This window comes from Salvelinus alpinus, chromosome 30, assembly GCF_045679555.1.
Source record: "Salvelinus alpinus chromosome 30, SLU_Salpinus.1, whole genome shotgun sequence".
In the NCBI taxonomy this organism is placed as follows: domain Eukaryota; kingdom Metazoa; phylum Chordata; class Actinopteri; order Salmoniformes; family Salmonidae; genus Salvelinus; species Salvelinus alpinus.
This window is the reverse complement of record NC_092115.1, coordinates 13,981,573-13,995,608: the sequence shown is the minus strand read 5'-3', so window position 1 is coordinate 13,995,608 and position 14,036 is coordinate 13,981,573. Positions and strand designations below refer to the sequence as shown.

The 14,036-nt window shown below is 42.3% G+C and overlaps 1 protein-coding gene across 1 annotated transcript in view; it reads right to left on the bottom strand.

Annotated features, from left to right (window-relative positions):
* Positions 1-12,005, bottom strand: part of LOC139559566 (unconventional myosin-VIIa-like) — a 38,555-nt gene extending 26,550 nt beyond the window's left edge. Inside the window, exons 1-18 of the mRNA XM_071375667.1 lie at positions 11,988-12,005; positions 11,268-11,369; positions 10,726-10,875; positions 10,222-10,406; positions 9,859-9,980; positions 9,467-9,609; positions 9,073-9,186; positions 7,303-7,456; positions 7,009-7,085; positions 6,772-6,891; positions 6,367-6,509; positions 5,998-6,208; positions 5,773-5,908; positions 5,498-5,667; positions 2,602-2,745; positions 2,207-2,365; positions 1,969-2,061; positions 93-187 (exon numbers count right to left, since the gene is read on the bottom strand). Of these exons, the coding sequence (XP_071231768.1) occupies positions 93-187; positions 1,969-2,061; positions 2,207-2,365; positions 2,602-2,745; positions 5,498-5,667; positions 5,773-5,908; positions 5,998-6,208; positions 6,367-6,509; positions 6,772-6,891; positions 7,009-7,085; positions 7,303-7,456; positions 9,073-9,186; positions 9,467-9,609; positions 9,859-9,980; positions 10,222-10,406; positions 10,726-10,875; positions 11,268-11,369; positions 11,988-12,005 (2,336 nt within the window). The remainder of the gene's footprint in view (positions 1-92; positions 188-1,968; positions 2,062-2,206; positions 2,366-2,601; positions 2,746-5,497; positions 5,668-5,772; positions 5,909-5,997; positions 6,209-6,366; positions 6,510-6,771; positions 6,892-7,008; positions 7,086-7,302; positions 7,457-9,072; positions 9,187-9,466; positions 9,610-9,858; positions 9,981-10,221; positions 10,407-10,725; positions 10,876-11,267; positions 11,370-11,987) is intronic.
* Between the last annotated feature and the right edge of the window lie 2,031 nt (positions 12,006-14,036).

Below are 14,036 nucleotides of genomic sequence, written 5' to 3'. Positions count from 1 at the left end.
CATTGAAGTCCCTGTGTCAGGTATGACATGTCGCATGCCATTTTCTATCCTGTGTTCCTTCCAAGCTGTGTGTCTCAGTGTTCCTCATTTACCTGTCTCTGTGGCCAAGAATGACCCTCTGGATGATGAGGGCTTTCCTGTTGAGCTCTCGCTCTCTTTCCCACTCCAGTAGGGAGTCATGGGCATCCTGAATGGGAAGAGGGTGGAGATAGGTTATAGACGACTAATGTGGACCTTTTCAAAAACATAGACCAACATCATTGAAACAGATTCGAATTGCTTTAAGTGACATTTGGGATTCCATCACTGCTGTTACAACATGGCTGCTCTTCCAAGATGGCGTAGCAGTGCAGACGTGTTTTGTTCGTCCTCTCGTGTACTTTGGTATTTTTCGTCCTTTTTTGTATATATTTAAATTTTATTTTCAATCTCTTTTCCATTTTAAATCAGTTATACCTTCCGGAAACTTGCCTCACCCAATGTGATACGGACCCGCAATTATTTACTTTTTTAGACCTTAGCCAGAACCACCTAGCCATCAGAAGCTAGCCATCAGAAGCTAACCAGCTAATTAGCTACAAGCTATTTAGTCATTGTTAGCCACTGCTAGCGGCCTTTACCTTCTGCACAGATACCAGCCCTTTTTTTAGACTGGATAATACTTGCCAGCCTACCAGTATCAGACTGTTTCTCCACTACAACGCCGGATTCCTGCGGTAAACCCTGGACCATTACTCCTGATCTTCACAGCTAGCTAGCTGCCACCGAGTGACCCAGTACCGAAGCTAGCCCTGAGCCAGGCCAGGCCCACCTCCCGGCCTACTCAGTTGTTCACCCGGACTCCACCCAAACATGGCTAGAATCCACTACTCCACTGGATCCTTGCCGTAAGCTCTGGACCTTGGCACCGGATCACCGCTGCTACCGAGTGGCTATAGTGGCTAACGCCCCTGACCCGAAGCTAGCACCAGTTATCCGTGAGCCAGGCGCATCTCCCGGCTAGCAAACTAAATTACTACAACTACAATTCCTCTTTCGCCATCTGGCTTGGATCCTTTGTCGACAAGGTGCCCCCCCCCCCCCTCCACTCCCAGCTGTGCCCTGGATACCATATGTGAATTGATCGCCCCCCATCTAGCTTCAGAGTTCGTTCTGTTAGGTGACCTTAACACCCCGTGACCGGCTCGGAAACCGGATTGCACAGTGGAGAAGGTACGGTGGGATTCGAAATGGTCAGTGATCTGTTTATTAACTTGGCTTTTGAAGACTTTAGAGAGGCAGGGCAGGATAAATATAGGTCTATAGCAGTTTGGGTCTAGAGTGTCACCCCCTTTGAAGAGGGGGATGACTGCGGCAGCTTTGCAATCTTTGGGGATCTCGGACGGTATGAAAGAGAAGTTGAACAGGCTGGTAATAGGGGTTGCAACAATGGCAGCAGATAGTTTTAGAAAGAGAGGGTCCAGATTGTCTAGCCCAGCTGATGGCATAACTAGGAGTACAGCGTCATCTTCCACCCTTGGATTGTTACGCTCGTTGAAAGATGAAGACCAAGGTGCAGCGTGGTAGGCGTACATTTTTATTTTATTAAAATGACACCGAAAAACAACAAAATACAAAAACGAACATAAAGCTATATGCAGTGCAGAAAGCAACTACACACAAACAAGATCCCACAACTGAAGGTGGGAAAAAGGGCTGCCTAAGTATGATCCCCAATCAGAGACAACGATAGACAGCTGCCTCTGATTGGGAACCATACCCGGCCAACAAAGAAATAGACAAACTAGAATGCCCACCCAAATCACACCCTGACCTAACCAAATAGAGAAATAAAAAGGTTCTCTAAGGTCAGGGCGTGACATGGATTGAGGTACGTTTTCAAGCCATATCCTTCCCCGGCTGGGTGGTGTACACATTACGGCTTAGAATCATTTTGACTTGGACAGGAAAATCTAGGTTTAACTGCACCTTTAGGAAGATCTTAGTCGTGCCGATCTTCCAGTCGTCATGTCCTGTGATCACGGCCTTGCAAATGGCAATACAGCAGGCTGATGCTGACTCCTGGGTTAGGAGAGGGAGGAGGATATTGGGAACCATAACCACAAAACTAAAAGCAACGACAACTTTGGAGATTTGAATGCTAACAAATATCATTATTGCTGTCATCTTTATCATCATCATCATATTCTAAATAATAATGTCTTACAGTTTTGGGGTCACAGACGGTTGTCTTCAGGAGGACTCTGTACCGCTGCAGAAATTGCTTGAACGTGTGACGGATTGGATATCCCAGTTTCCGGATTCTGATGGTATCAATCATTCCAGAATACCGTAGCTGACGTATGCACAGGTCTCTGTCAAAACACTGAGGAAGACAGAGACATTCATAAGCTTGTTTTAGTAGAGTGGAGTGCACTGTAGGATGGAAAAAGGGGACTTCTGTGGAATTGTAAAATGTTTATGGTGTGAAACTGCCATTCTACTTAATCACATTTTTTCTGTTTTGTGTGAGTTTGACCTCCACCGATTGTGATATTGCACCATCAATGAATCCTGTCTCGCTGTATCTGGCCCAGTGCTACAAATGGCTGTCTTATTCACCATGGACTTCTTGTTGTCGTTGGGCTTGAAGCAGCGGATAAAGTGTGGCTGGCAGATGGACAGGGCCTTCATGAGGGAGTCCAGGGACTGGCGGAACTGACCGCTCAGCGTGGACACCTGTTTCCTGCCGTCCGTCTGGGACGCCTTTGAGGAGAAAGATCACAATGTCATCTGTGTGGAATTTTGGACCGTTGTCAGTGACCATACAGTATATATAGGAAAGCCACGTGGAGAAACTGGAATTCCCCCAGTGCAATACTTTTTAGATGACCCCAAATCTAACCATTGGATGTTACCAAAGCACAGATTACTTGATGAATAATGGATAGATAATGTATGAATAATACTGCTAATCTACATGAAATACGGAAACCCATAGCTTTTGTTTTTGGTGAATATATACTGAACAAAAATGTAAACGCAACATGTAAAGTGTTGGTCCCATGTTTCATGAGCTGAAATAAAAGATACCCGAAATCTTCTATACGCACAAAAAACATATTTCTCTCAAATGTTGTGCACAAATATGTTTACATCCCTGTCAGTGAGCATTTCTTCTTTGCCAAGATAACCAGTCCACCTGACAGGTGTGGCATATCAAGAAGCTGATTAACTTCATTAGCATATTGTTTTTTGTCCAGAATAATGTGGATGACTGACGTGCCCTAAGTAAACAGCCTGTTACTGAGGCCCAGAAGCTAGGATATGCATATACTTGGTAGCATTGGAGGGAAAACACTCTGAAGTTTCTAAAATTGTTAAAATAATGTCTGTGAGTATAACAGAACTGATATGGCAGGCAAAAACCCGCGGAAAATCCACCCAGAATTCTTTTGGGGGTCACAGGCCATTTGCTTGCCAGGCCAGTGCTTGCCTATGGGAACAAATAGATACAAATAGATAGGACCCAGAATGCAGTTCCTATGACTTCCTCTAGATGTCAACAGTCTTAAGAAAGGATTTCAGGCTTGTTTTTTGAAAAATGAACAAGTAGTTTGAAGAACTACAAGGTGTCTCTTTAGAAAAGTGGTCTTGTTGGCGCGTGAAGGTGAGCTCTCTTCGTTATTTATCTTCCCTATTGAACATACTATTCTCTGTCTTAAATATTATTGTTTATTTAGATATTAGAGTACCTGACGATTAATTAGAAACATCGTTTGACTTGTGGACGAACTTTACTGGTAACTTTTTGGATTTGTTTGTATGCATGTTGAAAGAGTGGATTACTGAGATCATTGGCGCCAACTAAACTGACTTTTTTGAATATAAAGAAGGACTTTATCGAACAAAACGACCATTCATTGTGTAGCTGGGACCCTTGGGATTGCAAACAGAGGGAGATCTTCAAAGGTAAGTGATTTATTTAATCGCTATTTGTGATTTTGTGAAGCCTGTGCTGGTTGAGAAAGTATTTTGGTGTGGGGTGCTGTCCTCAGATAATCGCATGGTATGCTTTCGCCGTAAAGCCTTTTTGAAATCTGACAGCGCGGTTGGATTAACAAGAAGTTAAGCTTTTAAATGATGTATGACACTTGTATTTTCATGACTGTTTAATATTACAATTTTTGTATTTTGAATTTCACCATCTGCAATTTCACCGGATGTTGTCGTAGGTGTCCCGCTAGTGGTTCATGCGCCAAAAGAGGTTAAACATGTACACCTTGTGCTGGGGACAATAAAAGGCCACTCTAACATTTGCAGTTTTGTCACACAACATAATGCCACAGATGTCTCAAGTTTTGAGGGAGCGTGCAATTGGTATGCTGACTGCAGGAATGTCCACCAGAGCTGATGCTAGAGAATTGAATGTTCATTTGTCTACCATAAGCCCCCTCCAACGTCGTTTTAGAGAATTTGGCAGTACATCCAACCGGCCTCACAACTACAGACAACGTGTAACCACGCCAGCCCAAGACCTCCACGTCCAGCTTCTTCACCTGCGGGATCATCTGAGACCAGCCACCCGGACAGCTGATCAGTGGGTTTGCACAACCAAAGAATTTCTGTACAAACTGTCAGAAATCGTCTCAGGGAAGCTCATCTGCGTGCTCGCCATTCTCACCAGGGTCTTGATCTGACTGCAGTTCGGCGTTGGAGAAGTGAATCCCGGTTTTAACTGTACCGGGCAGATGGCAGACTATGGCGTTGTGTGGGCGAGCGGTTTGCTGATGTCAATGTTGTGAACAGAGTGCCCCATGGTGGCGGTGGGGTTATGGTATGGGCAGGCATCAGCTACGGACAATGAAGACAATTGCATTTTATAGATGGAAATTTGAATGCACAGAGATACCGTGACGAGACCCTGAGACCCATTGTCCCGCCATTCAGCAGCCACCATCTCCTCATGTTTCAGCATGGTAATGCATGGACCCATGTCACAAGGATCTGTACACAATTCCTGGAAGCTGAAAATGTCCCAGCCTGCGTACTCACCAGACATGTCACCCATTGACCATGTTTGGGATGCTCCGTATTGACCTGTACGACAGCATGTTCCAGTTCCTGCCGATATCCAGCAACTTCGCACAACCATTGAACGGAGTCGTACAACATTCTACAGGCCACAATCAACAGCCTAATAAACTCTATGTGAAGGAGATGTGTCGCGCTGCATGAGGCAAATTGTGGTCACACCAGATACTAACTGGTTTTCTGATCCAAGCCCCTACCTTTTTTTTAAACTATCTGTTACGAACAGATGCGTATCCGTATTCCTAGTCATGTGAAATCCATAGATTAGGGCCTAAGTTATTTATTTCAATTGACTGATTTTCTTATATGAACTGTAACTCAGTAAAATCTTTGAAATTGTTGCATGTTGCGTTTTATATTTTTATTCAGTGTAGCTAACAGGAGTTGGATATTCAGAATCCAAATAATAACAGCAGCTACAAACCCGTAGAGAGCTCTTGGGTGTCATAACGATCCTGTTGTTGCTGGCAGGGTTCTTCACTACATTAGCACTGAGCTGCGTCTCAAAGATATGTCTCAGAAGCTTGTTGGTGGTCGTGTCAATCAACTTGATCATGTCAGAGCTGAGAGTATCTCTGTTCTTCTCCAGGAATCCTGAACGAAAAACATACAGGATCAAATAGTGAGTAAAAAAACACATATTCCTGTGTCCCAGCAAATCAACTAATATTTTATGTAATCCCTTTTTCTTCTGGTTACCTCTTGAGTCATAGTAAACAACCCCAGCAAAATGGCGGATCCCAAACTCCATGTCGTGGGTGTTCTTAGACGGAATGTAGATGTTGCCCTTGGCATGAACCTGGTTCATCTTGTTCAACATGGTGACATCTGTGCCCTGGAAGAAACATTCAAGGTTGTCACAAACCTCACCAATTCAGATTGCCTCCACAGCAGGGTTTATTGGAGAAATTTGAGATAGTTAACCTTGGGAAAGTGGCTCTCCTCATCAATCAGAGCCAACACATTGAGGGGCTTCCCAACCAGGAGATCAAGGGTTTGTGTGTTGTCGTTGAAGGTGATGTTTTTCCAGACGATGTCCTCTTTGGTGTACTCCTCCTGCTCCAGCTTGAACACATGACGCACGAAGAACTGCTGCAGCTGCTCATTGGCAAAGTTGATGCACAGCTGTTCGAAGCTGTGAAAAAGCATGTGGAAAAGGCTTGTGTTATTGACCGGTTGGTTACATAGGATCGGGGTGAGAGCATGAAGGACATACAAGCCTGTATTAAACTATCTGCGTGTCGACTGTCGCAAACAACAAGGGAAATTAGTATTTGATATTGATTGGAATACCTGTTTGAGGCAAAGTTCTCAAACCCAAAGATGTCCAGCAAGCCAATGGAGTTACGGACGTATTTGGGACCGTTGGTGGGAGTCTTATGGATGGCACTGTTGATTCTCCCAACAATCCAGATAAATAGTTTACCATATATTGCCTGAAGAAATCATGACACAAACAACACACATACTCTTGAATAGAATATGGACCAAAACCTAGAGCGCTTAACTCAACAATCAAGTAAATCGTGCACTGATGTCAATGGAAGACTCGAGTTACGTCCATTCACCCACGGTGAGTAAGTAAGGATTAAGGATTATGTGACTTTATGAATATGTATGTTGTCTTCCCTCTTCTTTCAGGAGGTAGCCTACTGTATATCTTTCCTTGGCACCTTCAAACAGGTGTGCCATCATTACCTTAACGAAGGCGTCCCTACAGTCGGCTGCCTGTTCAGAGCTGAGGGGTTTGGACACTCGCTCTCTGTTGGTCATGAAGGAGTGGTAAGTCAAGCTCACACCCAGAGACGCAGGCTGCACCTGTAAGGAAGACATGAAGATATATGTATATCATGTAAACTGTACTGTATATTCATAATATGTTATTAAAAAACATACCAGAAAAAGAATGGCAACAATGGCAACAAATATGCCTACCTCCAGCAATTTGGCTGCAATTGTAAAGTGATCCGATGAACTGACATCAGAGCTCTCCATGTTATCCAAGATGGAGGCTGTAAGGTAAATAACAAAAGAAAACTTGGTCAATCAGAGCTTTCACATTAAAAATAAATAAATAACAACAACAAAAACACATCAACATTCAAGTATTTTATGATCTCAAGAAATATGGCCATTTGGGTTGGGGGGGATTGGGTGAGGACAAGGCCCAGGTCATATTCCCCAAGAAAACACTCAGACATCAGGTCATAGACCCAGAGAGGACTCCACCTTCAAAGCTGACATTGCCCAGGTGGAGTAGTGCAGAAAGCAGCTTGAGGATCTCCCAGCAGTGGGTCTCAGTAAAGGTGAGGATTTTCAGGGCCGAGCGGATACGGGTGTAGTCCTTAGCATCGTCACGTCCATCGCAGACAATACAGTCCCCCTTTAGAACACAGGGTCTAAGGTTATACAGTTTCCTTCAAAAAGTATTCAATCCCCTTGATTTATTTCACATTTTGTTGTGTTATAACCTACATTTAAAATGGATTAAGTTGAGATTTTGTGTCACTGGCCTACACACAATACCCTATAATGTCAAAGTGGAATTATGTTTTTAGAAATATTTACTAATTAATTAAAAAGGAAAAGCTGACATTTCATGAGTCAATAAGTATTCAATCCCTTTGTTATGGCAAGCCTAAATAAGTTCAGGGGTAAAAATGTGCTTAACAAGTTACACGATAAGTTGCACGGACTCTCTCTGTGGGCAATAATAGTGTTAGTGAATTTCAAACACGGATTCAACCAGGGAGGTTTTCCAATGCCTCGCAAAGGGCACCTATTGGTAGCTGGGTACAAAAAATAAATTATTATTTGCACTTCGGATGGTGTATCAATACACACAGTCACTACAAAGATACAGGCATCTATCCTAACTCAGTTGCCGGAGAGCAAGGAAACTGCTCAGGAATTTCACCATGACGCCAATGGTGACTTTAAAACAGCTACAGAGTTGGCTGTGAACAACATAGTAGTTACTACACAATAATAACTAAATGACAGAGAGAAAAGAAGGAAGCCTGTACAGAATACAAATATTCCAAAACATGCATTCTGTTTGCAATAAAGCACTGAAGTAAAACTACAAAATTAACTTCATGTCCTGAACACAAAGTGTTGTGTTAGGGGCAAATCCAACAAACAACATCACTACCACTCTTCATATTTTCAAGCATGGTTGTGGATGTATCATGTTATGTGTATGCTTGTCATCGGCAAGAACTAGGGAGTTTTTGTTGGATAAAAATAAACGGAATAGAGCTAATCCTAGAGGAAAACCTGGTTCAGTCTGCTTTCCAACAGACACCGGGAGACAAATTCACCTTTCAGCAGGACAACAACTTAAAACACAAGGCCAAATTTACACTGGAGTTGCTTACCAATACATCATTAAATATTCCTGAGTGGTCTAGTTACAGTTTTGACTTAAATCGGCTTGAAAATCTATGGCAAGACTTGAAAATGGCTGTCTGCAATGATCAAGAACCAACTTGATGAAGCTTGAAGAATTTTTTAAAAGAATAATGTGCAAATATTGTACAATCCAGGTGTGCAAAACTCTTAAAGATTTACCCAGAAAGACACAAAGCCGTAATCGCTGCCAAAGGTGATTCTAACATGTATTGACTCAGGGGTGTGAAAATGTATGTTAATGAGATATTTCTGTATTTAATTTTCAATAGATTTGCCCAAATTTCAAAAAATATGTTTTCACTTTGTCAGTATTGGGTATTGTGTGTAGATGGGTAAGGAAAACAACCACAATTTAATAAATTTTGAATTCAGGCTGTAACACAACAAAATGTGGAATAAGTGAAGGGGTATGAATACTTTCTGAAGGCACTGTAAATAAAAACTAGACGTTGAACTGACGTCTGTGCCCAGTGGACAGTTACTTAGTTGTAACCAGTAAAAATGTAATGTATTAATGAGCTAGATGTATACATGTGAGTAGGAAAACATGTAAGTGGTCGTGTTGTAGCAGTCTGGTGATATTACCCTCTTGAGGTAGTTGAATTCAGAGGCATCTCCCAAACACAGATTTTTTTTCTGTTCTGTTGTCATCCCCTTTAACATGCAGTAGAATATGTGGTAGTTCCGCTCCTCAATGGCCTAGGGTTAGTTAGTAAAAATTAACAGTAGTGTTACATATATCAATATCTCAAAATCTCATGACATTAAACCTTTTTGCCTTGATACTGGAAAATCCAACAATGAATTTTGTCCTCTTCCAAGTACGAACACACATAAATTAATATTAAATTAGACGAACCTGTTGTTTACCAGAGATAGTTTAGATGGTTTTGGAATCAATTCCCTTTATGAAGCAATTAGCTATGACATTTCCTCATGTTCTACGTGTTATTAAAAGATACTGCCTTTGCTGCCCTACCTGATGGCAGACACGAGACTTCTCCAGTAAGTACTGTTCCAGTCGAGCACCTTCGATGACGCCATCTTTGTTGAAGAAGATTTCCACGTATTTCCCAAAGCGACTGGAGTTGTCGTTGCGAATTGTTTTGGCGTTCCCAAATGCTGGGGGAACGCAGGAATAGGAAGGTTGTCATGAGTGACAACAATTACGATAGTGTGTGTGTCTGTGTAAAAACACAGACCCATCTTAGTCTCATAGACGTGTATGTGTGTGCATGTGTCCGTGTGTGAGAGAGAGCGAGAGAGAGAGACAGAGGGAGACATAGAGAGAGAGACAGAGACATAGAGAGAGAGAAAGAGAGGGAGAGAGATGTACTGTAGAGAAAATATTTGAATCAGTAAAGAGCCTACCTTCTAATATAGGGTTAGCCTCCAGTATCTGCTGCTCTATCCAGGAGTGCTGTCCACTTACTGCAGCCAGGAACTGAAGTACCAGCTTGGTACTCTCAGTCTTCCCTGCACCCGACTCCCCACTGACAGAAAAAAGAGAGAGACAGTCCATCAGTTCTTGGATTTCAGGTGTATATCCAGTGTAAATGTTAATGTAAAAAGTAGGACTGAACCCCTCCAAAGAGCATCTTCAAATCAAATCAAATCCAAAAAACATATTCCATATTCCAAACATAATTTAAAAAAGTGACACTTCTGCTTTGGTTTCCTATTGCTCAACAGAATGACTTGAGTGTCTGACAAGTGGAATGCTGCCAGTCTAACCTGATGATGCAGCACTGGTCTCTGTTGTGGCGGCGCATGTTGAAGTAGCAGGTATCTGCGATGGCAAAGACGTGCGGGGGTAGTTCGCCCAGCCTACGCCCATGGTACCGCCTCACCTGGTCGGCGGTGTAGAGAGGAAGCTCCTGGTAAGGGTTGACTGCCACCAGCACAGAGCCTGTGTAGGTCTGTGCACCAGACAATAACAGAGGTTTAGGCTTGCGCTGCCCACTTTTTTGGGGGCCACCACATTATTAATTCTGTGAACGTCTTTCATGAATCTTTCATATTTCTTCTGCTTGTTTCCAACATAAACAAAATAGTCCAACATCCATAGCGTAGAAAGGGTCTGAATGTACAGCAAGCATGTGTAGGAGCAGTGATGGGTGTATTGGTACGGAGATGGGTTACACCAATATGTTAGCTTCAAAAGATTCAGAACATCAAGACCAAACCTTTTATGTTACACCGAGCATTATGGGTAGTGTAGTACAACAGGGGACTCACATAGATAATGCCTTGTCTGTGTCGGACCAGCAGGTTCCTGAGGAGCCCAGCCTCGTTGAGGTCCCCCAGGCGGATCATGTCGTCCACCCCCTCCACCGAGGTGGGGTGCATCACCCTGATGGAGTCGTCCTTCTGGGACAGCTTGTATTCCTGAGAACAATACAGGGAAAATACATAGCACTTTAGACAGATTGACATCAATACTGGATTTGTTAGACATCTTCAGTTACATAATGTCACATTTTGAGGTCTGAAGGTCTGAAAACTTTAGCTTTGTTTTTAAACTGTCCCTTAAAGTTTTTGGTTTTGGCATTACATAATTTTATAACAGAGCAGTGCAGAATGCAAAAATACAGTAAAAAGACAATAATAAACAAATGTTTTTAACGTTCTAAATTATGTAATTTGTAAATGAGATAGTACTTTGATAGATTATTCCCTAAAGTGATTGATTTATATCTTGAGCTAATTTGAGACCAGCAGTACATTAAAATACTAGAGTCATACAATTCAATACAAGTATAATGAAGTACCACGGTCACCTTTCCTTCATCGTCCACCAGCAGCTGGTGTCCAGTGTCGGTCACTTTGACCCGGGCTCCAATGGGCACCCCGGTACCAGAGTCCACCCACACCCACTCACCCTGGGAGCAAGAAGCTCAGTGGTTCAGGATCATACATTTGAAAGAATGCAGCTTTTACCCTTACATTCAAAAGCGTGTTATTCTATTGAAAAAAAGGATAGCGTGCAAAGACCTATTGCAAGAAACTCCATCACATTGGTGACCGTAGGATCATTGTGTAAGATCTAATAAATCGTTTGTGGAGCATCTAAGATTGCCAGTGTGCTAAAGCTTACAATTCAACATAGGTATTTTCTAGCACAGATCTGTTTACGCTGTCTTCCCAACTACATGACAATGACCATAGGAGATGGCTATACATTGCAACCAGATTTGATACCGGAATAGGGATTTTTCTATTTCAAGCCATTTCCTGAATTGAATGGCAATGACATTGTCACCAAACCCTAGATAGATCACATTCAGACGTAATGCCTGAGAGAATTCCTAGTATCAAATTTCTTTGCACTGTATAGTCATCTCCTATGGTCATTTTCAGGCCCAAAGGAGTTGGAATGACTAGGCAATGGAAGTGCTGATCACATAACAGTGTTCTATTTCAAAAACCTTTATAACCAAAGGATGGCATCCGGGTTACATTGATCAAATAGTCAACATAGATCATATCGAGGAGCTTACCTTTCTCAACATCACCATGATAAAACCCTCCTGTTTCCTAAATTCAAGAAACAAGAGAGACACGAGTCATGCATTTTTTCAAGAATTATCTGTGGATTATATAATGTAAACCGGGAGATACTGTGATCTCAATGTCTGTGTTCTCAATTTTGAAAGAAAAGATTCCAATGAAGATTATATGGTGATAATGGTGCTCAATAACTACAATCGTCCATTTTAACAACATATTATACAAGACCAACAATACAGAACTCAAGGCCTTTCATTGCCATCTAGAAGGACGACTGAAATGACTGCAAATCGTTACTCTACACCGTTCAGACTACCCACTGGGCACACACTGGTTGAAGGAATGTTGTTTTCACGTCATTTCAATTAAATTACATTGAACTAACGTGGAATAGATGTTGAATTGATGTTTGTACCCAGTGGGTAATGACTATTGCCACATTTCATAACTCCACAAGAAATACCACAAAAACACACATCGGCCAACTTACTCGTAGCAACTCAGGTGATGGTCCTCATTGAAATGCCAGTTCTTTAGTTAGTCCTGTACAGTAGATGTGGGGCTCATATGTTTGTTAGATGACGTTAACACAATCCTACCAGGATAGCACAAGGAACGAGGAAACGACTGAAACTCCTGGCCCTGACACATCTCCTTTATGGCACTTTGACTTTGATCTGTCATGCTGCAGACTCAAGAAGACCGGAGCAAAGTCGGCTCCTACCCACTCACTCTCCTCGTGCGTTTGGACCAATACGCCCTTCAATTCTGGGCCTGCTTCCAGACGCTAACCAATAACCTAAATAATCCATATCAAAATCTACAAATTGAATCACAGAACATGTTAGAGAGAGTTTATGAGCTGGGAGCTCTTATGAAACTATGGTAGTGCTCTTTGGACCTGTGTTAACGGCAGCAGACACTGGTCTGGTTTCTTTATTGATACAAAATAAAGTAAAATGTTATTGGTTGCATACACATATTTAGCAGGTGTTATGGCGACGGTAGACATGGTCGCTCTGTTCATGGAGCCACCAACGCCATCTTACTACAGTAATAGTAGTAAGATGACCGTAAGGCGCTACAGAGGGTAGTGTAAACGGCCCAGTACATCACTGGGGCCAAGGCTCCTGCCATCCAGGACCTATATAATAGGCGGTGTAAGAGGAATGCCCATAAAATTGTCAGAGACTCCAGTCACGCAAGTCATAGACTGTTTTCTCTGCTACCACATGGCAAGCGGTACCGAAGTGCCAAGTCTAGGACCAAAAGGTTCCTCAACAGTTTTTACCTCCAAGCCATTAGACTGCTGAACAATTCATAAAAATCACAACCGGACAATTTACATTGACCCCCCCCCCCTCCCCTCTTCTTGTACACTGCTGCTACTCGCTGTTTGTTTGTTACCTATGCATAGTCACTTCGCTCCCACCTACATGTACAGATTACCTCAACTAGCCTGTACCCCCGCACACTGACTCGGTACCGGTGCCCCCTGTATATAGCCTCGTTATTCTTATTGTGTTACTTTTTATTATTACTTTTTATTTTAGCCTACTTGGTAAATATTTTCTTCTTCTTGAACTGCACTGTTGGTTAAGGGATTGTAAGTAAGCATTTCACAGTATTCATCTTATATAGTACTTGGAGATGGACCCCACACCTGCATCACACTGATAATGGTTAGTCAAGGAATTCCCTCTAGTTAATAGGACGTGTGTATCACCTCACACACATAAATAGGCATTAGCTGAAAAATAATAGGACATTTGTTTCCTACAATAAGTTCTGTTCAAAAAAGCACTTTGTATTCTCTCACCGAGCTACAGCAAACTATACCAAACTGGCAAATGAACCCTGTGTTGTTCTGGAACAAGTATTGTTTGTCCATGATTGTAAAATAGTAATTGTTAATTCACTAAACAGAAATGATATCGAAAAAAAACAGGGTCCTGATTTAAGGGACAATTTCCTTGTGGAATTAGAATAAGAAAAAATAAGCTCTAAACAGTCAAAGTTTATGTAACCAATTCAGATAA